Raw genomic sequence first — 24,413 nt, 5'->3', positions numbered from 1 at the left:
GACAGCCTTGTCCTTCACAATGTATACACATCCTCAGAAAGAGAACAACGACAGCCTTGTCCTTCACAATGTATACACATCCTCAGAAAGAGAACAATGACAGCCGTGTCCTTCACAATGTATACACATCCTCAGAAAGAGAACAACGACAGCCTTGTCCTTCACAATGTATACACATCCTCAGAAAGAGAACAACGACAGCCTTGTCCTTCACAATGTATACACATCCTCAGAAAGAGAACAATGACAGCCTTGTACTTCACAATGTCTATACATCCTCAGAAAGAGAACAACGACAGCCTTGTCCTTCACAATGTATACACATCCTCAGAAAGAGAACAATGACAGCCGTGTCCTTCACAATGTATACACATCCTCAGAAAGAGAACAACGACAGCCTTGTCCTTCACAATGTATATACATCCTCAGAAAGAGAACAACGACAGCCTTGTCCTTCACAATGTATACACATCCTCAGAAAGAGAACAACGACAGCCTTGTCCTTCACAATGTATACACATCCTCAGAAAGAGAACAACGACAGCCTTGTCCTTCACAATGTATATACATCCTCAGAAAGAGAACAACGACAGCCTTGTCCTTCACAATGTATACACATCCTCAGAAAGAGAACAACGACAGCCTTGTCCTTCACAATGTATACACATCCTCAGAAAGAGAACAACGACAGCCTTGTCCTTCACAATGTATATACATCCTCAGAAAGAGAACAACGACAGCCTTGTCCTTCACAATGTATACACATCCTCAGAAAGAGAACAACGACAGCCTTGTCCTTCACAATGTATACACATCCTCAGAAAGAGAACAATGACAGCCTTGTCCTTCACAATGTATACACATCCTCAGAAAGAGAACAATGACAGCCTTGTCCTTCACAATGTATACACATCCTCAGAAAGAGAACAATGACAGCCTTGTCCTTCACAATGTATACACATCCTCAGAAAGAGAACAATGACAGCCTTGTCCTTCACAATGTATACACATCCTCAGAAAGAGAACAACGACAGCCTTGTCCTTCACAATGTATACACATCCTCAGAAAGAGAACAACGACAGCCTTGTCCTTCACAATGTATACACATCCTCAGAAAGAGAACAATGACAGCCTTGTCCTTCACAATGTATACACATCCTCAGAAAGAGAACAACGACAGCCTTGTCCTTCACAATGTATACACATCCTCAGAAAGAGAACAACGACAGCCTTGTCATTCACAATGTATACACATCCTCAGAAAGAGAACAACGACAGCCTTGTCCTTCACAGTGTATACACATCCTCAGAAAGAGAACAACGACAGCCTTGTCATTCACAATGTATACACATCCTCAGAAAGAGAACAACGACAGCCTTGTCCTTCACAATGTATACACATCCTCAGAAAGAGAACAATGACAGCCTTGTCCTTCACAATGTATATACATCCTCAGAAAGAGAACAACGACAGCCTTGTCCTTCACAATGTATACACATCCTCAGAAAGAGAACAATGACAGCCTTGTCCTTCACAATGTATACACATCCTCAGAAAGAGAACAATGACAGCCTTGTCCTTCACAATGTATACACATCCTCAGAAAGAGAACAATGACAGCCTTGTCCTTCACAATGTATACACATCCTCAGAAAGAGAACAATGACAGCCTTGTCCTTCACAATGTATACACATCCTCAGAAAGAGAACAACGACAGCCTTGTACTTCACAATGTATACACATCCTCAGAAAGAGAAAAACGACAGCCTTGTCCTTCATAATGTATACACATCCTCAGAAAGAGAACAACGACAGCCTTGTCCTTCACAATGTATACACATCCTCAGAAAGAGAAAAACGACAGCCTTGTCCTTCACAATGTATACACATCCTCAGAAAGAGAACAACGACAGCCTTGTCCTTCACAATGTATACACATCCTCAGAAAGAGAACAACGACAGCCTTGTCCTTCACAATGTATACACATCCTCAGAAAGAGAACAACGACAGCCTTGTCCTTCACAATGTATACACATCCTCAGAAAGAGAACAACGACAGCCTTGTCCTTCACAATGTATACACATCCTCAGAAAGAGAAAAACGACAGCCGTGTCCTTCACAATGTATACACATCCTCAGAAAGAGAAAAACGACAGCCTTGTCCTTCACAATGTATACACATCCTCAGAAAGAGAACAACGACAGCCTTGTCCTTCACAATGTATACACATCCTCAGAAAGAGAACAACGACAGCCTTGTCCTTCACAATGTATACACATCCTCAGAAAGAGAACAACGACAGCCTTGCAATAGCTCAGCAGTCAGAGTACAGCCTCCTTCAGTTTCTATTCAGTCACAAGTAGAAATGAAATACTCTGCATAACATATCTGAAAGAACGGGATCAACAATACAGCAGTATATTTGATAGGATAGGTAGAATATTTTCCATACTGCTTATACCTATCCAAGTCTTTCATATCTACATGAAGTGCTTAGGGGGAAGGGGCTATACTAGGGGTTGTTTCTGGGTGGAGCCATGACAGTGTATTTCACCTGAGTGAGCCCAGGTCCTGGAGGGCCAATCGGATCACCCGAGCCATCGGCGTGAACCCCGTGCCGGCTGCTAACAGGTAAAGGTGAGTGACCTCACGCAGGAGGCGGAGACTGAACGGACCATCTGGGCTGCTGACAGACAGGTGGTCACCTAGGCAACCAGGGAAGAGGAGAGAAGGAAACCCATTAAGCTGAGAAACCACACAAACACAAGAATAAGCAAAAACAGATAATACATTAAAAAAAATTGACTACAAATCAGGATAGCTTGAATAATGAAAACAGGACACAGTGTCTGTTCATTTCCTACCATCAGTTATCCATTTCCTCTTTCATGATGTTTCTGTTTGTACTGTACATCTAATCTTCGTTGTAATGGAGAATGTTTTTCTTCTTTAACTGACTGACTGGGAAATAAACATCCTCCATCTGTCCCAATGTTGCAGCTGGGCCTGCATCGCCAGGCAACCACACACATCACTCAACACTAGCATATATTCAGGTAATGGGGGCCAGATGAGGACAATTACATAGCCTGAAGCCCTGTCAGTGAGCATAGTTTACACAGAAAGATAAAGAAAGAAGCCTCTTTATTTCCTGTCCACTTCTGTGCAGATGGACTGGTAGGACAATTACTTTTCCAGAAAGAAGGTCAGGATTTAGATATATATTGATTCCACTGTTAAGAGAAGACACAAGACAAAGGCCAGGAAATCTGATTCATTGGAGGTGGAAAGGAAAGAAGGGTTACATTCTGGCACCCTGACTATGTAGAAGGCTGGACTCTGAGAAAGGGTCGGGAGGATAGATGAGATAAAACAACCTGTTTATGAGTTTTTAAATAGAAACTAATTACACCATCAATCCTGTTTGGGAGCTGAGCAATCTCTCCCCCTGTAATTGATTTATCTGAATAGTGCCTGCTTCTGCTGATGTATGAATAAGAGGAGAGAGAGAGAGAGAGGGGAGAGAAAAGAGAAAGGGAGGTGACAAAATGATATAGGATGAGAGAGATGAGGAGAAAAGATAGGGTCTAACTAGGGCTGTGACGATTATAGAATTTTAGGCAACGATTAATTGTCATGCAAATGACCAGTTAATGTCATAATTGTCTTTTTTGTTAAATGTTTTGAACTTGTAACGTATCTTTGAAAATGAGCTACGACTTACCTACTAAATACAACAGCATTGGTGACACCCCTATCTCAAGAACTAATGGTTTGGACTGCTTGGATCTTTTGGAAATGAAGCCTCCCGACCGTGCCATTCTGCTCGTAAAATGACTACCAAGTGTACCCACTTCATGTAAAAATGCTATTATCTACGTGAATATAAAAGTTGATAATTGTCCATAATTTATAAGCGATAATAGTGCTAGCCCTAACTAACATCTGACATTTAATACTCAAAATACATAATGAGAATAGAATTGCAAAGTGCTACTATTAATCATAAGTATATCCCTAATCACAATGGTAAGAGTATAGTCCTCCCTGTGAATGTTAACGTCATAATCATGTTATTACTAACGGTCATGTAAATGCAGTACCCTATCATAATCACAATCAATGCTTGTGTACTGCATTTTAAAGACTAAATGTTGTTAAGTTTTGTTTTAATCGACACACAGGAGTCAAGAACTTCTGTCACCTAGTCTACTTGTGTATGCAACAGCAAAACATGTAAATGAGTTCATGGTAAACAAAAGGTAATCTAATCAATCCTGGTTGGAAGAAAAATAACCTTCTCTCTGGTTTCTGACATGCTATTTTTTTTCTTCGTGTTGTTGCCTACCTTGCTCACTTATCTGAGATTTTAGTATTCCACAGCGTGGCTAAACCACCTACAGATTGACGTATGCTGCTGTACATCTCACACGCAAGCAATGAAAAAATAAGTTTGTCAATTGATTTTGTTTACAGCCTACGTCTACACATGACAAGGTTGAAGTAGGAGCCAGTTATAAAACAAACTTGACCTCTATATATTAATATTCCACTTACATATGAACACACAGCACTTGAACACACACATACATTTACACACACAGAAACAAACACACGCACGCACACAACCTACTCACTAACAACCTTATATTTCTTTACTCTTATTATTATCTATCCGAATGCCTAGTCACTTTACCTAGCCTTCATGTATATATCAACCTCAAGTAGCTCGTACCTCTACACAATGATCTGGTACTCCCTGTATATACCTCTACACAATGATCTGGTACTCCCTGTATATACCTCTACACAATGATCTGGTACTCCCTGTATATACCTCTACACAATGATCTGGTACTCCCTGTATATACCTCTACACAATGATCTGGTACTCCCTGTATATACCTCTACACAATGATCTGGTACTCCCTGTATATACCTCTACACAATGATCTGGTACTCCCTGTATATACCTCTACATAATGATCTGGTACTTCCTGTATATACCTCTACACAATGATCTGGTACTCCCTGCATATACCTCTACACAATGATCTGGTACTCCCTGCATATACCTCTACACAATGATCTGGTACTCCCTGTATATACCTCTACACAATCATCTGGTACTTCCTGTATATAGCTCCCCATTGATCTGGTACTCCCTGTATATAGCTCCACATTGATCTGGTACTCCCTGTATATAGCTCCATTCTTGCGTATTTTATTTGATTCCTCTTTTGATCGTTACTATTTAAAACTATATAAGTATATATATATATATAATAATAATTCAACTCTGCATCTTTGGAAATGGTTTGGAATATCAATGTAAAGTCTACACCAGTTGTATTCGGTGTATGTGATAAATAACATTTGAACAACCCACTTAGCTGTAACAGTGAGGTTTACTGGGGGCCTCAGACTTACCGATGTTGAGGTTGTTTAGGTGTTGAGTCAACACTCCATCTGGGTAGACTTTGATCATGAGGAAGATGTCAGTGGCTGCAGTCCCCTGTGTGGAGTCCAGTGTAGCTGGTACCAGTGTTTCCTCGACTGGCGTGTAGGGCTTCACCACCTCACTGTCTACACATATAGCATTAACATTAGCAATGAATTACATATATCTGGGCTGCCGCTATGGGATTAGCGGCAGCCCAGATATAGCGTTATCCAACTGTCTACACATTTCATAAGACTTGTTTTTCTCTGGAGGCCAGGAAGGAGCTGGTACGATGTACATTACTGGCGGTTTTAGATTTTAGTGATGTTATATATATGCATGCCTCAACCACTACCGTGAGAGCAATTGATTCAGTATAGCATGCGGCCCTCAGGTTCATTAACAATCAAAAACATTTAACACATCATTGTGATCTCTACAGTGCTGTTGGCTGGTCGTCATTGACCTTGCGTAGGCTTAAACACTGGTATACACTGATTTATAAGGCCATATTGGGTAAAATGCCATTTTATCTCTGTTCTTTTTTAATCAGATCAGTTACGGTCACATTCTCATTTGCTTTTAACAGTACCAAGAATTAGAACAGGTCATGGTAGAAATAGTTTTAGTTACTCAGCTCTGTGGTCCTGGAATTCTCTCCTGAACATTTAAAAATGTGATGATCTAGTCACGTTGGTGGAGTTTAAACACTTGGTCGATGTAAATATCATAGAAGCGTGTAATTGTCTTTAGAACAGCTGGTTTTTAGTTACGACATTTGTGTTTCATTACGTAATAGTTGTACTGTATATGTGTCTATAGTAGAGGTCGGCCGATTATGATTTTTCAACGCCGATACCGATTATTGGAGGACCAAAAAAAGGCGATACCGATTATTGGAGGACCAAAAAAAGGCGATACCGATTAAATTAAATTAAAAATGTATTTGTAATAATGACAATTACAACAATACTGAATGAACACTTATTTTAACTTCATATAATACATCAATAAAATCAATATAGCCTCAAATAAATAATGAAACATGTTCAATTTGGTTTAAATAATGCAAAAACAACGTGTTGGAGAAGAAAGTAAAAGTGCAATATGTGCCATGTAAGAAAGCTAACGTTTAAGTTCCTTGCTCAGAACATGAGAACATATGAAAGCTGGTGGTTCCTTTTAACACAAGTCTTCAATATTCCCAGGTAAGAACTTTTAGGTTGTAGTTATTATAGGAATTATAGGACTATTTCTCTCTATACGATTTGTATTTCATATACCTTTGACTATTGGATGTTCTTATAGGCACTTTAGTATTGCCAGTGTAACAGTATAGCTTCCATCCCTCTCCTCGCTGCTACCTGGGCTCGACCCAGGAACACATCGACAACAGCCACCTTCGAAGCAGCGTTACCCATGCAGAGCAAGGGGAACAACTACTCCAAGTCTCAGAGCGAGTGACGTTTGAAACGCTATTAGCGCGCACCCCGCTAACTAGCTAGCCATTTCACATCGGTTACACCAGCCTAATCTCGGGAGTTGATAGGCTTGAAGTCATAAACAGCGCAATGTTTGAAGCACAGCGGAGAGCTGCTGGCAAAACGCACGAAAGTGCTGTTTGAATGAATGCTTACGAGCCTGCTGGTACCTACCATCACTCAGTCAGACTGCTCTATCAAATCATAGACTTAATTATAACATAATAACACACAGAAATACGAGCCTTAGGTCATTAATATGGTCGAATCCGGAAACTATCATCTCGAAAACAAAACGTTTATTCTTTCAGTGAAATACGGAACCGTTCCGTATTTTATCTAACGGGTGGCATCCATAAGTCTAAATATTCCTGTTACATTGCACAACCTTCAAAGTTATTTCATAATTACGTAAAATTCTGGCAAATTAGTTCGCAATGAGCCTGGCGGCCCAAACTGTTGCATATACTCTGACTCTGCGTGCAATGAACGCAAGAGAAGTGACACAATTTCACCTGGTTAATATTGCCTGCTAACCTGGATTTCTTTTAGCTAAATATGCAGGTTTAAAAATATATACTTCTGTGTATTGATTTTAAGAAAGGCATTGATGTTTATGGTTAGGTACACGTTGGAGCAACGACAGTCCTTTTTCGCGAATGCGCACTGCATCGATTATATGCAACGCAGGACACGCTAGATAAACTAGTAATATCATCAACCATGTGTAGTTATAACTAGTGATTATGATTGATTGATTGTTTTAAATAAGATAAGTTTAATGCTAGCTAGCAACTTACCTTGGCTTTTTACTGCATTCGCGTAACAGGCGGGCTCCTTGTGAGGCAGGTGGTTAGAGCATTGGCCAAGTTAACCGTAAGGTTGCCAGATTGAATCCCTGAGCTGACAAGGTAAAAATCTGTCGTTCTGCCCCTGAACAAGGCAGTTAATTAACCCAATGTTCCTAGGCCGTTGAAAATAAGAATGTGTTCTTAACTGACTTGCCTAGTTAAACAAAGGTGTGTAAAAAAATATATATATATATTTTTTTATCTGCAAAATCGGCGTCCAAAAATACCGATTTCCGATTGTTATGAAAACGGTCCTAATTAATCGGCCATTCCGATTAATCGGTCGACCTCTAGTCTATAGTTTCGTTCAATGTTGTTTTGTCTGAAACGTTGTTCCCCCTGCTGCTGTTGGACCAGGTCTCTCTTGAAAAATCTATTTTATCTCAATGAGAAAAACCTGTATAAGTAAAGGTTAAATAAAAAAATTAAATGTAGCATAGCATAAGCACAAGCAATGGACCGCATGGGCTGCTTTGGGATTAGAGCTTGCCTATATGTAGCGTTAGCATTAGCATGGATCTATAGGCTAGGCCTTACCTTGGATGAGGGACTTGAGGTAGATGTGTTTCCCAACCGGCACGTGCATGAGTGTCCCTAGAGGGAGTTGTAACCGGAACACCCAGGTGTCGTGTGTGACCTCCGTCTTAGAAACTAACATACACTCTCTGTAGAAGATCGCTGAGAGAGAGAGTGAATAACATGTGATTTTGGTTAATAGGGGAATGTAATAAAATCAATTCAGAAGATAAGACAAGATAAGACAAATGGGTGTGTCTGAAATTGCATTCTGGCTCTTTCTTTCGGCTTTTCTCGATTCCTCACTTCCTCTCTCCTTGCCTCCTCAAAACGCATTGGAGGTGAAAGTCCAAGGTCCCTCCCCTCTTACATTCTCCTCCAAAGCGTTTTGAGAAGAAGGTGAGGAGTGAGGCCGTGAGGAATCAAGGAAAGACATATTGGAAAAGAGCCCCTATTCATACCTCGATCTTTCTTCCTGAAAAGAGAATCATGGAATTCCAGTGGTTCACCAAGCTCCTCCCACTTTCCTTTGGCCGCTTTACGCATGCTGACTTGAATCTTCCCCACAGCACACGCTGTGTGGACTGTACCAGCATAGTGAGAGTGAGAGTGAGAGAGCGAGAGCGAGAGAGAGGGGGGGAAGAGGAGAGAAGGAGAAAGATGAGGGGGGGGGGGATCGAGGGAGGGAGTTGGTAAACGTTAACAGTTAGTCAGCTTTAGCTTATGAAAAGACATCAGACCATAAATGTTCTCCTTACCAGCAACGCTTCCATCTACTTCTTGGGCTAGACCTGAAAAAGAGAGCCTCCTAGTGAGTTGTTTACCAGAAATGTATAGAAATCAAATTTATCACCCCATTTACAGAGAGACAGAGAAGGAAAGAGAGCGAGTAAGAGAGGGACAGACAGACAGGGGGATAGAGATAGACCGATATAGAGGGTTTAGTGGAAATGGGCACAGAGTTTATTTCCTCTGGTTGACACAGTCAATATTTCCCTCCAACATTAATAAGCCAGTGATAAACACTGGACACTAATGGTGTCAAGTCCTCTGGCAGGCTGGAACACAGATGGAGAAATAAGCTCTGAAAGCACTCAATAATATAATTACAGCTGATAATGGACTAGGTCTGTGATGGTCATGGAATTCTGAATGACGATAATTGGCCAGTCAAAATGACCATGCACAGCAACAACCGTTTGAATAGCAAACAATAAGAATTAGAAAAAACATATTTTTTTACACACATTTTCTCCTTCTCATCTCCGCTCCTGACTGCACATGCTGTGTAGTGCTGGGGGTCATTGCCTAGGCAACCGAAGACTCATTTGCTACAACACCTTGCTTGTTTCAGCAAGGAGCAACAAAGTTTCAACACGTTGTTAATAGTCCATGTTACACCAGAAATGGACTCAACCGCACAAATGTCCGGTCTTCTTTCAGCTGTTCGTCAACACCACAACAAAAAATTTAATAAAAATGGTACATATATTTTTTAAGGGGGTCTTCATCAGTTAAAGGGTAAATGTAATTGTGCCAGCCCTAACTAGGGTACAGGATAGCATTGTGACAAATGTCACAACAAAAACTGCATTTAAAAAAAAAAATGTAACGATAAGAAGAAAAAAAATCATAAACTATTCACAACGCAGATATGGTGCTGCGTATGACCGCTAGGGGGCAATGCAGTTCAAACTAATGCAGTCATGGCAACCCATAGATGACTTCACCCCATTGTTTCCTATGAGAATGCTCAGTGGCGCATTTGAAGATCAGGAAGTGTATTTTCAGCAAGTCACCATCTTGCTTCATGGAGGACTTTTTGGAAACAGCCTGCAACATCAACTGCGCATGCAATCTCAATGCTGCCTCCTCTCATTAAGTATCTCAAGTTGAAGGCCGACGGAGGTACTGCAGGCAGCCATTAGCAACTAAATTATCCTTCTAACTCATCTGTGTGCAATTTTAAAGTAATCGGTTCAAGGACATACATCTGGTGAAATAAAAGCAATTATTGGTACCATGGTCGTGTTCAGGTTTTTTTTTTTTTTTTTTTTTTTTTTTTTTTTTTTAATAACCATGAATATTGACCAGAAAGTTCGCCATTTCCCCATTCACTATAAAGGGGGATCCTGTTTTCTGGAAACAATGCCTACAGTATCGCGGTCGGCCTTTAACTTGAAATCCTCAATGTGAGGGGGCAGTTGTTCTCCCCTGTGGCTACCAGACAGCCCTCACCTTACTGCTGCACCCACTCAGCAACGATAGTAGTTTATGCCATTTTTTAGGTTCTCTGCTGTGTGCCTTCCATGTTCTCAGTAGTCAGTACATGGGACTTCATTTCAGGGCTGGGCGATATGGCCAAAATATCATATCACATTTGACGGTATGCAGTTATTTTATGTTTTTGAATAATACAAATTCTAAAAATGCTTTATGAATAGTTCATGAACCTAGGGTGGCAACACAAATTATAAGTGATTCAATGGGTCTTTCTCCATTCTGATTGCTTTATACTGTTCAATCCAACTTCAAACAAAAATAATGTTTAGCATTTTCATACATTTCTGCATTTCCTGCACTTTTGTTATAATTTACACACTGTGCCATGCAAGGCTGCATGATATGGGCAAAACAATATAGACCTAGTTAATTGGTGAACTGCTGGAATAGAATGATTATAGTTGGAATATAGTGGGCAGCACCTTGACTACATTGTTGTTTGATATGGCAACAAATGAATAAACCTGCCAGGGAGGAATTATTGACAGGGTAGGAAACAAAGCTTTGGTCAGTGTTTCCAGGGGACTTTAATTAGATGTTACATTACATGTTTTCTTACGAGAAACGCCGTTTTCACGCCACTTCGATACATCTACGACAAATAGTGACTTTTTCGCAGCAGGTTAGGATAATTCATGCAGCAGGTCAGAACACTGAGGTTAAGGTTAGCAAAAAAAACTCTCCTAACTGTCTTGTTTTGCACACTTTGTACAAAATAATAAAATGCAATACTACAGGATATTTCTTAACATAGCTCTTTATTAGCTAGCTATAACTGGCATGTTCACGTATCGCCAACCAGGATCAAACTGACCATCACCTAACCATTTGGGTGGTCTTAACCAATCATAGCACAGTATGATATGGCGATAAAATGCATCCAATTATAATTCAGTATGTTTACACATATGAATATTACATCCCCCTTCTTTTAAAACAAAATAAAAATGTTTACATATTCTAAGAATTTCTTATGAAAACATGCTCTGCAGTTTGAACTCAAGGTAAGTAACCATTTATATTGCATACTATACCAACTGAATCAACATAGACTCTGAAACAATAATCCAACATACTGTTACTTTTCAAACAAGGGATTCTCAGCAACTCAGCTTTCACTGTAGAAATAACATCTTAACATTTCAAACAAATACAATACCAAAGCATTTCAAGTGAACTTTCAATAACAAGTTTACAGTCTGGAACTCTTTTAGGGCAGCGATCCGCCTACACCCTTTGACATTTCACAGGTCTAGGACAGCTCTGGGCTTGACCTCTCTTCCTGACCTTGTGCGATATGATGCTGAGCATGCTTCTGTGTCAGTCAACAGTTCTTGTGGTGTTGCAGGTAAGTATGGTGTATGTTGTGCCGTGTGTGTGTTTAGTCCATCACGTTCTCTTTCAGGGGAACAGTTCATCTCATCAGTGTGTTGTTCTTTTTTGTTCAGTAGGTGACGACGATTGTGGTGGTACACTGCTCCTTCTGCGGTGCGGACGTGATATGAACGTTCAGTGTCAGCTGGCTGCATGATGACTGCTGGCTTCCAGAGGCCATGCTCCTGGATTCTATCTGACTCTCTGTCGATCAGTGGTGGCAGTGGTCTAGCATCGCTTTTGTTGTTGTTGTCTCTGTGCACGTTTTCCATGCATTTCCTTGTAGCTGACGACCTCAGGTTGCAGCTGCTGGTTGGTGTTGGGAAGGATAGCGCGAAGTCAGCGGCTCATCAACAGCTGGGCTGGTGATTTGAAGTTGTCAACTGGAGTGTTGCGGTATTCAAGGAGACTGAGGTAGGGGTCTCTCTTGTCTGCTTTTGCTTTATCCATGAGTGATTTAGCAATCTGCACAGATTTTTCAGCAAGGCCATTACTTTGAGGGTAATGCGGGCTTGTGGTGACAGGGATACAGTGAGGTAACATTGTCTCTTTGGTGTTTGAGGGGCGTCGTTCAAGACATATGGCGCATTTCCATGCTCACGTGTCCAGCATGGATCTTTGTCAAAATCTCTTCTCTGAGACTGGTAGGAATAATGATTTTCTCTCCTTTGAAAATGATTCCGTTGATCTGTGATAGTTCATCACGATGGTTCCAGAATTCTGAGACGCTCTGAGGGCATTTTCTCCTCTCCTCAGGCCATCCATCCTGTATGACTTTCCTCAGCTGTGCGAGTTGTGAGTCCTTTTCGGTTTCTGCTTGGATCTCCTTCAGTTTTGTGTCACTAACTGGTAAGTTGCTGTACACAGTGTGCACTTGCATGTCCATGCCTTCACTGAGGATGCTGTCCTTATAGGTAAGAAACTTCCTGGAGAGCGTGTCTGCGACAGGGATGTCTTTGCCTGGACGGTGAGTGATTGTGAAGTCGTATTTTTATAGTTGAAGGATCATTCTCTGTAGCCTTGGCGGGGCTGCGGCTAGTGGTTTCCTCATAATTGACTCAAGGGGCTTGTGGTCGGATTCCACAATGACTTGTCGTCCATATATGTACTGATGGAAACGTTTACATCCGAACAGAATGGCGTAGAGCTCCTTTTCAATTTGAGCGTAGTTGATTTCACAGTCTGTGAGAGATTTGGAAGCGTAGCCAATGGGCTTTCCTTCTTGCAGTAGCACTGCACCTAGTCCATACTTCAACGCGTCCACTTGGAGTCTGAGCTCTTTGTCGGGGTCGTAGTAGGCAAGGATTGGTCCTGGTTCTCTCGTGATCAAGTCTTTCACATTCTGGAAAGCAATTTCGTGTTGCTTGTCCCGGAGAAACTCACTGGACTGCTTTAGCAGTTGACGCAGGGGTGCATTAGCATTGGAGAGAATTGGTGCGAACTTGGCTAAGTAGTTGACCATGCCAAGCACTGTTTCCAGCTCTGCACGGTTCTTTGGTGGCTCCATTTCTTTTATGGCTAAGATTTCTGTGGATCTGACTTGATTCCAGTCGCTGTAAGAAGATGTCCGAAGTAGCTGACCTCTGTAGCGCCGACTGTGCTCTTCTCGGGGTTGAGCCGGACTCCTCTCTCGCGGGACCTTTGCAGCATCGCGCGAAGGTTTCGGTGGTGCTCCTCTTTGGTTCGACCATAGACAAGGATGTCGTCCACAATTGCCACAACTCCGTCGAGGCCTTCGTATACTTCGTCGATCTTTCGCTGAAACTCGTCTTGGGCTGAGATAATCCCAAAAGGCAGGCGACGGAACCTGTAACGTCCAAAAGGTGTGTTGAATGTTGTAAGCTTAGATGACTCGTCTGTGAGCTTGATAGCCCAGTAGCCTGATCTAGCGTCCATGACACTGAAGTAGTGTGCTCCCGCTAGCTTGTGTGTGATGCCATCTAGTGTCAGTAAAGGATAATGATAGCCTTGTTCAAGTCTCTTGGGTCGAGACATACTCGGAGCTTGCCTGTGCGTGGTTTCTCCACCACCACTAACGTATTTACCCAGTCAGTCGGTTCTGTAACCTTGGTGACTATGTCAGATTGCTCCATGCTCTCCAACTCTTTCTTCAGACGGGCACGGAGAGCAAGGGGAATCTTTCTCGGTGGGTAGACCACAGGGATTGCGTCTGGGTCAAGGTGAATGGTACATTCTCCTGGGAATAATCCTATTCCTGTAAAAACATCAGCAAACTCCTCCAGTACATTGTCTGTCTCTACTGGTGCTGTCACTGATAAAACTAGCTTGATGAGGTCCATGTCTAAACATGCTTTAAGACCTAGCACTGCAGGTGCTCTAGTGTCAACAATATAAAAGTCCAACATCATGTCACTTTCCTTGTATTTGCATTTGAAAGTGCATGTGCCTTTTACTGGGAGCTGTTCACCACCATAACCAGTCAGTCTGTGCGTGGTGGGCTGTAGCTCACACTCAGATGTCAAACTGCAGTACTTATTCAGAGGAATAATGTTTACTTGTGCACCAGTGTCTAGTTTGAACTTTAGCTTTGTGCCTTGTGTTCCTATCTCAATGTCAGCAAAGGCTTGCTCTGTCTCTGATATTTGACTTTTCTGTGTCACTGAATCAATAAACAGTTCATCAGCGTTTGACTCTTTGATTGACATTTCATCTTCACTCACTGTGTGTACTATTTTTCCACGGTAAGCTCTGCACACCTTTGCAAAGTGATTCCATTTTCCACATTTAGTGCACTGTTTGCCTTTAGCCGGATATTTTCCTTGTTCGCCATGCACTTTGTATCCACAATATCCACATGTTTTGGGGCGTTTTGAGTCTGTGTCGCTCTGTTTTGGAGTTATGTCTCTCTCCGTTCTAAAACGCGCTCTCTGCACACCGGAGGTGTGCTTTGATGTCTGCCTGACTGCGTGCACTGCTTGTTCACGTAATGCGCTCGTGAAATGGTTTTCATCTGAGCCTGTGCTAGCTCGTGAGATCTGGCTATGTCGATAGCTTTGTTCCGCGTTACAACATTCAAAAGTTTCTCTCTCACTCGCGGTGAGTGTATTCCAAATACAATACGGTCCCTGACCATCTCATCCTTATTTGCATAATCACAGTCTTTCACAAGCAGACGCAGCTCAGTCACAAACTGTTCAAAAGACTCGCTAGCTCCCTGTACTTTCTCATGGAATTTGTACCTAGCGAATATCGTATTGGTCTTCGGCACAACATATGCTTCAAAACGATCGTAGTATGTTTTCAGTACCTTTGATTCAGCCTCGGTAAGTGTCCATGTGTTGTAAATATCTCTCCCTTTTTCACCGATCCAGAGGATTAGGTAGCTGCACTTTCCCTCTTCTCCTTTGTCCTTCAGAGGACCCGTGAACATCAGCTCCACATGCTGTTTGAACTTACGCCATGCATCAGGTAAGTTTGTAGACTCCCAGTCCATTCGAGGTGAAGGAACTCCAGAAAAATCCATCTTTTAACACCTTTTACTCTGACACCATGTCTTGTTTTGCACACTTTGTACAAAATAATAAAATGCAGTACTACATGATATTTCTTAATAACGTAGCTCTTTATTAGCTAGCTATAACTGGCATGTTTACGTATCGCCAACCAGGATCAAACTGACCATCACCTAACCATTTGGGTGGTCTTAACCAATCATAGCACAGTATGATATGGCGGTAAAATGCATCCAATTATAATTCAATATGTTTACACATATGAATATTACACTAACCTGCAAAGAAAATCACATCCGGCCGTAGCTGTATCGAAGTGGCGTGAAAAGAGTGTGTCACAGCTGTTTTACCTAATGTAGCTAGCTAACATATTTATGCTTCACCTATTCCTCTCTGATTTAGAAGATAACGTTGCACAAACAATATGCTTATCTAGGCCAACACCAGCACTGGTACCTAGTGATGGAGAAACAAAGCTAATTCCAGTAAATTACTTCAAAGTACACTGCTTAGCGATTTCAATGCATGCCTTGGAACGCCGGCATCAAACGTAACATTACTACTGGTACCAGGCTGTATAGCGTTTGCTTTGACTCTTAGTCAATTTAGCAAGCTAGCTAACGTTAGCAATTAGCATTAGCTGTTAACACGATTTATTTTAGTCACAGCTTGCTAAGAAAATACAAACTAAGTGTACTTATAGAATGCTTGTGAAAAGCAGCATTGTTTTCACAAATATCTTGTTACATCTATCTGACCATGCAGACAGCAGAGTGAATAGCAAGAAAGTGCTCGTGACTCACGTGGTCGAGCAACTGCTCTCTCCTTGAGTGACAGGGGTCAGGGCTTGGTGTGGGAAGCGGCATGCATCAGGAGGGAGAAAAATGGCTCAGGTAGAAAACGATCAAAACTGACATTACACGCGCCAGAGTTTCCCACCACATTTAACAAACCAAAAACTGAAATACCGTTATAGAAGGTAAAGTAAAAAATCCAAACCGGTCCGTGCATAGTAAAATATGGTAAACCGCCCATCCCTACCTTATGTCCCACTTCTCATCAATGTGTTGTTTCGTTGCAGTGATGATGTAAGACAGCGTGTAGATGTCCAAAAATGTATTTCGCTGCGCCTGTGATAACTTCTGCAAATCTGTGTACGTGACCAATACACTTTGATTTGATATTGTTAATGCCATGTATGAGGTGTTTGACTTTGAGAGCTCGCGTTTTGTACTTGCAGAGCAATCATTGTACAATTTCTCCATCTGGGCCATCACGGTTGTTCGATATGGCATCTTGTAGTCTAGTTCTAGATGTGCATTGAAGCCGACATCCTCTACCATTGAAAATGGCTGCATATCAACTGCAATAATTTCTGTAATCAGCGCTGTGATTTTCTCACTCCGTCCAATATCGCACTTCTTTCGTGTAAAGACTGAAGAGCCTGTCTAATGCCTGTTGTTTGGGGCCTGCGCTGCTGCCAGCAGGTTTGGGTGTTAAGGTGCCTCCCTTTCAGACGGTTAAGCATTGCACCTGTACTGCCACTGTTGCTCAATTCCACCTCGCAAAGTTTGCATTTCATCACCTTCTCATTTAATTTCTCAAAGTATTGCCAAACAGGACTTCGCTGCTGTCACTTCCCTGTCATTTTCCCAACTGTTAACGACGATGAAGTTCAGAGCGCTTTATATCCGTGGCAAATCATTTGAAAGATGCATATCTCCTCCTAACATTACAGCATTGTTGCGTTAGGTATGTTCCCTTTATGATGATGATCGGGACCTGTTAGTGCTAGTTGTGATAACTGCACTGTGATTTGCATTTTATGGGAGGAAATAAGAAAAATATATAATAATAAACATAGTTTTTCGGTTAACATTTACATTACATTTAAGTCATTTAGCAGACGCTCTTATCCAGAGCGACTTACAAATTGGTGCATTCACCTTACGATATCCAGTGGAACAACCACTTAACGACGGTTAACGATGCCAATTTGGTTTAAACGTTCACACCAGTAGTACAGGATGGTTAGAGACAAAGAGAGAGACTGACTGTAATAGATGGATAAAAGAAAGGAGATTGAAAGAGGCGGCTACGATAACTCATGTCAGAAAACAGCTCCCTGGCATAGTGGACAGTCACAATGTTGTATCAAAGGAAGCTGCGACTTACATTGACGCAGTATGTAGGACATTTTCCCCAGAAGAACTTCCACCCGTAGAACACCATCTTGCAGGTCAACTATGGTACAGCCAGAGCTGGGGAGCTGCGAGATGAGAGGGGGTAAAAGAGAGGACAGAAAATAAGGGAGAAGAGGGAAAGAGGAGAGAGAAAAGAGGGGGGGTGAGGTTAAAGAACAACTACTGCCCATTCTGGCTCACATTTCACTCAAATCTCTGCATTTTGAAATTGCAAAGTGGGTATGTTTACCTTCCGTTTGGTGTAAACCACAATATTGACTGTGACATCAGTTTGAAACCAGTCATACCTAAAAAGAAACAATGTACAGATACAGTATGTTCATTACCTTCTCACATCTATCTATCACACCTCACATCATCCAGTCTGTCACCATTCTCAATATCATAACAGTTGTTCTTGTTGTTTTGTGAGCGTACCTGGGCCGAGCGTCTTTGGGTTGGGTTGGTGGCGGGGCGGCTGAGGGTTGCAGTGATGAGGAGGGTGAGGGAGGGGTGAGGAAAGCAGGAGGGAGCATGGAGGTGGGCGGAGGAGGGGGGGCTAGACCTGAGGAGAGAGAGAGACAAGAGTAAGGACTCTGATTTCAGCCACACAGGATATAGAACACCCACACACAAACACCAGACAGTACAGAACAATTGTTTCTGCACTATTCTTATTGTTATTTTGTACATTACCATTTAAATGAGTGATGCTGTCCTTTATCACAGACTGAGCTGTGGAGACAAATTAGAAAGGGTCAAAAAACATCCTGCATGAAAGAGAGAATACGGTGCATTAAAGTCCTGAGACAGAGGGATTGTGTGTTATTGTACCTTTGAGAGCAGTGCTGGCCTTCACAGCCATCCTCCCTACCATACACTCCTTTAACATGGACTCATAGTTCACCCACCGGTGGACCTGCTCATATGGCCACAGATTCAGGGACAAAGGCAGACAGGGAGAAAGTGAGCAAGAGAGCTTAGACACGCACGGCCTCATAACACACATTATGTGCTTTAATGTTTTGAACTTGTGTGTTTTAACATGTGAACTTCCAAGATAGTCCTTTAACTTGGGAAAGTTCAATTAGAGCGGACCTGGTCAAAAAGGTCTGTTCCGTCTTTCCCAGCTGCCTTCATCAGTTCCTCTTCTCCTCCAGGGTGGAAATCCATGTAGGGGCTCACATTATAAACCATGCCTGAGACACACACAGGAAATTATAGTATTTATTCACAAAATACTCAAAGGAACAAAAATAAATAAATATATATAAGCAATTCACAATTAAAAATGTATTAAATATCTGTATATTAGGGCTAACTCGTGTAAGAAATGACCAGCATTGTAGGGATGGTGGCTCCCAAAAGTCATCACCCAATAGCCTAACTGAAGTATAAGATGCAATACTGTAAGAGGTGTGACAAGTTAGCGCCCTCTGCTGACAGAAACTAATGTCCAGTCTTATACACGGAGTATACCAAACATTAGGAACACCTTCCTTAAATTGAGTTGCAACATTTTGCTCTCAGAACAGCCTCAATTTGTCAGGGCATGATGTCTACAAGGTGTCGAAAACGTTCCACAGGGATATTGGCCAATGTTGACTCCAATGCTTCCCACAGTTGTGTCAAGTTGGCTGGATGTTCTTTGGGTGGTGGACCATTCTTGATACACACGGAAACTGTTGAGTGTGAAAAATCCAGCAGCGTTGCAGTTCTTGGCACAAACCGGTGCGCCTGGCACCAACTACCATAACCCGTTCAAAGGCACTTACATTTTTTGTCTTGTCCATTCACCCTCAATGGCACACAGACAATCCATGTCTCAATTGTCTCAAGGCTTAAAAATCCTTCTTTAACCTGTCTCCCCTTTATCTACACCGATTGAAGTGGTTTTACAAGTGACATCCATAAGGGATCATAGACTGACCAGGTGAAAGCTATGTCATGGAAAGAGCAGGTGTTCATAATGTTTTGTATACTCCGTGTACAGTCAGTCTCCATGTATGTGGGCCCACTCACAACGACAAATATAACAGTGAATTCAGCCAATACATTCAAATAAATGGTTATGAATGATTAAACTATGATTGAACTATACACATTGTAATGTATGGTGTTGAGGGGGAGTTGAAGGCTGTGCCCAGCCTCCAATTATTTCTAAAGAAAGCCTTCTCACAACATAAAGACATACCCTACTCAAAGACAGTATCCCAACAAACACAACATTATCCTCCCAACACAAACACATTATCCCAACAAACACAACATTATCCTCCCAACACAATACATTATCCCACCAAATACAACATTATCCTCCCAACACAGACATAATCCCAACAAACGCAACATTATCCCCCAACACAAAAACATTATCCCAACAAACGCAACATTATCCTCCCAACACAAAAACATTATCCCAACAAACACAACATTATCCTCCCAACACAAAAACATTATCCCAACAAACACACCATTATCCTCCCAACAAAAAGACATTATCCCACCAAATACAACATTATCATCCCAACGCAGACAGTATCCCAACAAACACAGCATTATCCTCCCAATACAAAGACATCATCCCAACAAACACAGCCGTATCCTCCTAATACAAAGACATCATCCCAACAAACACAGCATTATCCTCCCAACACAAAGACATGGCCACGCTGTAGCCGGGTGACTTCCTGACCCTGAAAAAAGAAAGAGCTGCAAGGAAACACTGTGTATGAGAGGAGAAGGTATGTACACCACAGGGAACCTTCATTTGTGTATACAATCGCCAATAACTGTCTTATAGCCTACTGATATTAAATTGGTTAGCTAATGCCTTCATCACACAGCCCTATGGGAGTGCTGATGAGTGCGATCAACAAATCTGAAAACATGAATAATAATGAGGTTGTGTAATTCCACATTTCTTCTCTACAACCTAATGCTGCTGCTGGGTGTTGTTATTTGTTTGTCAACTAAGTCCAAAAAGGTTCTTCCTGTGTGCCAAGCATATGTGAGTGTATGAGTTTGGGTAAGAGAGAGAGGTATAGGGAGGGAAGAGAGAAAAAGAGGCACACAAAGGGAGGGAGGGCACCCCTGTTCTGCTCTGAATAAGAAGAAGTGGACAGAGTCCTAGTCACTAAAGCCTGCATAATCTTCCTTCATAGCAAATTCAATTAAGCTTTATTACTCAATGTCCTTGGACAAATGAACCCACTCCATGACTACCAATGAGTGCATTTAATCTCAATGACGCACATGTGGAAACGAGAGGATGAAATGTGTTAGATTCCTTCCGAAAGTGATTCCTCACGAAACCCAGACATAAAAAATACCATGATTGAGGATTTTCACTCTATGTAATCCATTTGCCAGCAGCATACCACCCTGCATACCACTGCTGGCTTGCTTCTGAAGCTAAGCAGGGTTGGTCCTGGTCAGTCCCTGGATGGGAGACCAGGTGCTGCTGGAAGTGGTGTTGGAGGGCCAGTAGGAGGCACTCTTTCCTCTGGTCTAAACAAAGATCCCAATGCCCCAGGGCAGTGATTGGGGACACTGCTCTGTGTAGGGTGCCGTCTTTCGGATGGGACGTTAAACGGGTGTCCTGACTCTCTGAGGTCATTAAAGATCCCATGGCACTTATCGTAAGAGTAGGGGTGTTAACCCCGGTGTCCTGGCTAAATTCCCAATCTGGCCCTCAACCATCACGGTCATCTAATAATCCCCAGTTTACAATTGGCTCATTCATCCCCCTCCTCTCCCCTGTAACTATTCCCCAGGTCGTTGCTGCAAATGAGAACGTGTTCTCAGTCAACTTACCTGGTAAAATAACGGTAAAATAAATAAATAAATAAAATAAAAAATATAGTGCCTTCGGAAAGTATTCAGACCCCTTGACTTTTTCCACATTTTGTTACGTTACAGCCTTATTCTAAAACGGATTACATGTTTTTTTTCCCTAATCAAGCTACACACAATACAAGATAATTCCCGCAACCGGGAGATCCGTGGGGCGACGCACAATTGGCATAGCGTCGTCCGGGTTAGGGAGGGTTTGGCCGGTAGGGAGGGTTTGGCCGGTAGGGATATCCTTGTCTCAGTATGTAAAAATGTAATAAAAATGTATGCACTCTACTGTAAGTCGCTCTGGATAAGAGCGTCTGCTCTTGGCCGGTAGGGATATCCTTGTCTCAGTATGTAAAAATGTAATAAAATGTATGCACTCTACTGTAAGTCGCTCTGGATAAGAGCGTCTGCTAAATGTCTAAAATGTAAATGTAAATGTAAATTACAACACAAAAACAGGTTTGTAGAAATGTTTGCAAATGTATTACAAATAAAAAACTGAAATATAACATTTACATAAGTATTCAGACCCTTTACTCAGTACTTTGTTGTTGCACCTTTGGCAGCGATTACAGCCTTGAGTCTTCTTGGGTATGACGCTACAAGCTTGGCACACCTGTATTTGGGGAGTTTCTCCCATTCTCTGCAGGTTGGATTCTCAATCTCTGTCAGGATAGATGTGGAGCAGCGATGCACAGCTATTTTCAGGTCTCTCCAGAGATGTTCGATCGAGTTCAAGTCGGGGCTCTGCCTGGGCCACTCAAGGACATTCAGAGACTTGTCCCGAAGCCACGCCTGCATTGTCTTGGCTGTGTGCTTAGGGTCTTTGTCCTGTTGGAAGGTCAACCTTCGCCGCAGTCTGAAGTCCTGAGCGCTCTGGAGCAGGTTTTCATCAAGGATCTCTCTTTGCTCCATTCATCTTTCCCTCGATCCTGACTAGTCTCCCAGTCCCTGCCGCTGAAAAACATCCCCACAGCATGATGCTGCCACCACCATAGGGATGGTGCCAGTTTTCCTCAGAGTGACCATCAGGTTCTTGTCATCTCCCTGACCAAGGCCCTTCTCCTCCGATTGCTTAGTTTGGCCGGACGGTCAGCTGTAGGAAGAGTCTTGGTGGTTCCAAACTTCTTCTATTTAAGAATGATGGAGGCCACTGTGCTCTTGGGGACCTTCAATGCGGCAGATTTTTTTGGGTACCAATCCTCAGATCTGTACCTCGACACAATCCTGTCTTGGAGCTCCACAGACAATTCCTTTCGACCTCATGGCTTAGTTTTTGCTCTGACATGCACTGTCAACTGTGGGACCTTATATAGACAGGTGTGTGCCTTTCCAAATCATGTCCAATCAATTGAATTTACCACAGGTGGACTCCAATCAAGTTGTAGAAACATCTCAAGGATGATCAATGGAAACAGGATGCACCCGAGCTCAATTTTGAGACTCATAGGAAAGGGTCTGAATAATTACGTAAATAAGATCTGTTTTTTGTTTTTTTAAATACATTTGCAAACATTTCTACAAAGCTATTTTCACTTTGTCATTATAGGGCATTGTGTGCAGATTGATGAGGGGGAAGAAACTATGTAATCCATTCTAGAATAAGGCTGTAACGTAACAAAACACACCGTAATAGTTCTTTGGAGGAAGGATTGTTGACAGACTTGACATTTGTATTTAAAACCATAATTGAGAAATGATTTATTAAAGTTGGCATATTATGACATTTTGTCCTAACTTAGGCTTCCTTTAAGACTCCAGAATGTTTAATCTGTAGGTGCTACAAAGCAAACATTGGTGTCATATGAAGCTATACTGCCTTCTCTGTAATATGAGTAGTATTTTTATTTGAATAACTTTTTCTTTACATGAACTTATGAATATTGAAAAATATAAACATGATATTGAAATTGGCAAATGTTTTAATATATGATTGAACATATTATACTCAACAGACTTAGCAAAGTTCCAGACTGGGATCTCTGCTACTTTAAGAGTTATGACCCATTTTTAGGCATTAACAAAAGAGTGAATGTGAAGATTGATTCAAAATGGTGAATTGCAGAATGTGCAATGATACAAGTAGAAGGAGGGCTGTGATTGGTTACATTGCTGAACTATGCCAATTTAAAAAAAAAGGGCCATAACTTTAAAACTAGCAGAGATCCCAGTCTGGAACTTTTATAAGCCCGTAGAGTACATAATGATCAACAATATATTTTAAACATATTTTCTATATTTTCTATATTCATGTTGTATGATTAAATATTCATAAATTAATGTAATAATTTTTGGGGGGAAATCAAAATACTACTCATATTACAGAGCAAGTGGTAAAGCTTCATATGAAACACATTTCTGCGTTGTATTGCAGCATCTACAGGTTAAACATTATTGGTTATTAAAAGGAGGCCTAGGTACGGCAAAATGTAATAAATATGCCACCTTTGATTAACTATTTCTCAATTATGCTTTTAGATACAAATATCAAATACAATCTTTCCTTGAAAGGACTATTCTATGGATTACATTTAATGAAAATCCCCAAAATCATGTCATTTGTTTTGACTGGGTATCGTGAGGAATCACTCAATTAGGACTACGGAAGTTGGAGAGAAGAGACAGAATTGTGTACAGATAGTATGCGGCTACTGTGTGTGTATGTGTACTTTTCACATTTATTTTCCTGAACAATTTCAGTAATAGAACAGTTTCTCCAACTCTAGCCCTGGAAAGGCATTGAGCCCTTGATTAGTTAAATCGAGTGTGTTAGTACTGGGCTGAAACAAAAACGTGAAAAACACCAGGACCAGTATTGTGTGTGTGTGTGTACAGTATAGGGCTAGCTTGTGTAACCTCGTATGCAGGTCCAGCAGTCATCACGTGTGTTGTGTTTTTGCAGCTCCTCCTCCGTGACGTCTATAAGTCTGCCTCTCAGCCCTGTCAGGTCCCGGCCACTC

The 24,413-nt window shown here is 41.7% G+C and overlaps 1 protein-coding gene across 2 annotated transcripts in view; it reads right to left on the bottom strand.

The window, feature by feature from the left end:
• Positions 1 to 24,413, bottom strand: part of LOC139564099 (cytochrome b5 reductase 4-like) — a 30,022-nt gene that overhangs the window by 4,793 nt on the left and 816 nt on the right. For both annotated transcript variants that reach the window (XM_071383300.1, XM_071383302.1), the window contains exons 2-13: positions 24,310 to 24,413; positions 18,709 to 18,809; positions 18,445 to 18,529; positions 18,307 to 18,345; positions 18,049 to 18,175; positions 17,861 to 17,918; positions 17,603 to 17,696; positions 9,056 to 9,088; positions 8,759 to 8,881; positions 8,319 to 8,459; positions 5,437 to 5,592; positions 2,561 to 2,711 (exon numbers count right to left, since the gene is read on the bottom strand). The exon at positions 24,310 to 24,413 is cut by the window's right edge and continues 50 nt beyond it. In XM_071383300.1, the coding sequence (XP_071239401.1) occupies positions 2,561 to 2,711; positions 5,437 to 5,592; positions 8,319 to 8,459; positions 8,759 to 8,881; positions 9,056 to 9,088; positions 17,603 to 17,696; positions 17,861 to 17,918; positions 18,049 to 18,175; positions 18,307 to 18,345; positions 18,445 to 18,529; positions 18,709 to 18,809; positions 24,310 to 24,413 (1,212 nt within the window). The remainder of the gene's footprint in view (positions 1 to 2,560; positions 2,712 to 5,436; positions 5,593 to 8,318; positions 8,460 to 8,758; positions 8,882 to 9,055; positions 9,089 to 17,602; positions 17,697 to 17,860; positions 17,919 to 18,048; positions 18,176 to 18,306; positions 18,346 to 18,444; positions 18,530 to 18,708; positions 18,810 to 24,309) is intronic.

Source organism: Salvelinus alpinus, chromosome 35 (genome assembly GCF_045679555.1).
Source record: "Salvelinus alpinus chromosome 35, SLU_Salpinus.1, whole genome shotgun sequence".
Classification (NCBI taxonomy): Eukaryota; Metazoa; Chordata; class Actinopteri; order Salmoniformes; family Salmonidae; genus Salvelinus; species Salvelinus alpinus.
The sequence above is the reverse complement of the archived record's forward strand: the minus strand, read 5'-3'. Positions and strand labels throughout refer to the sequence as shown.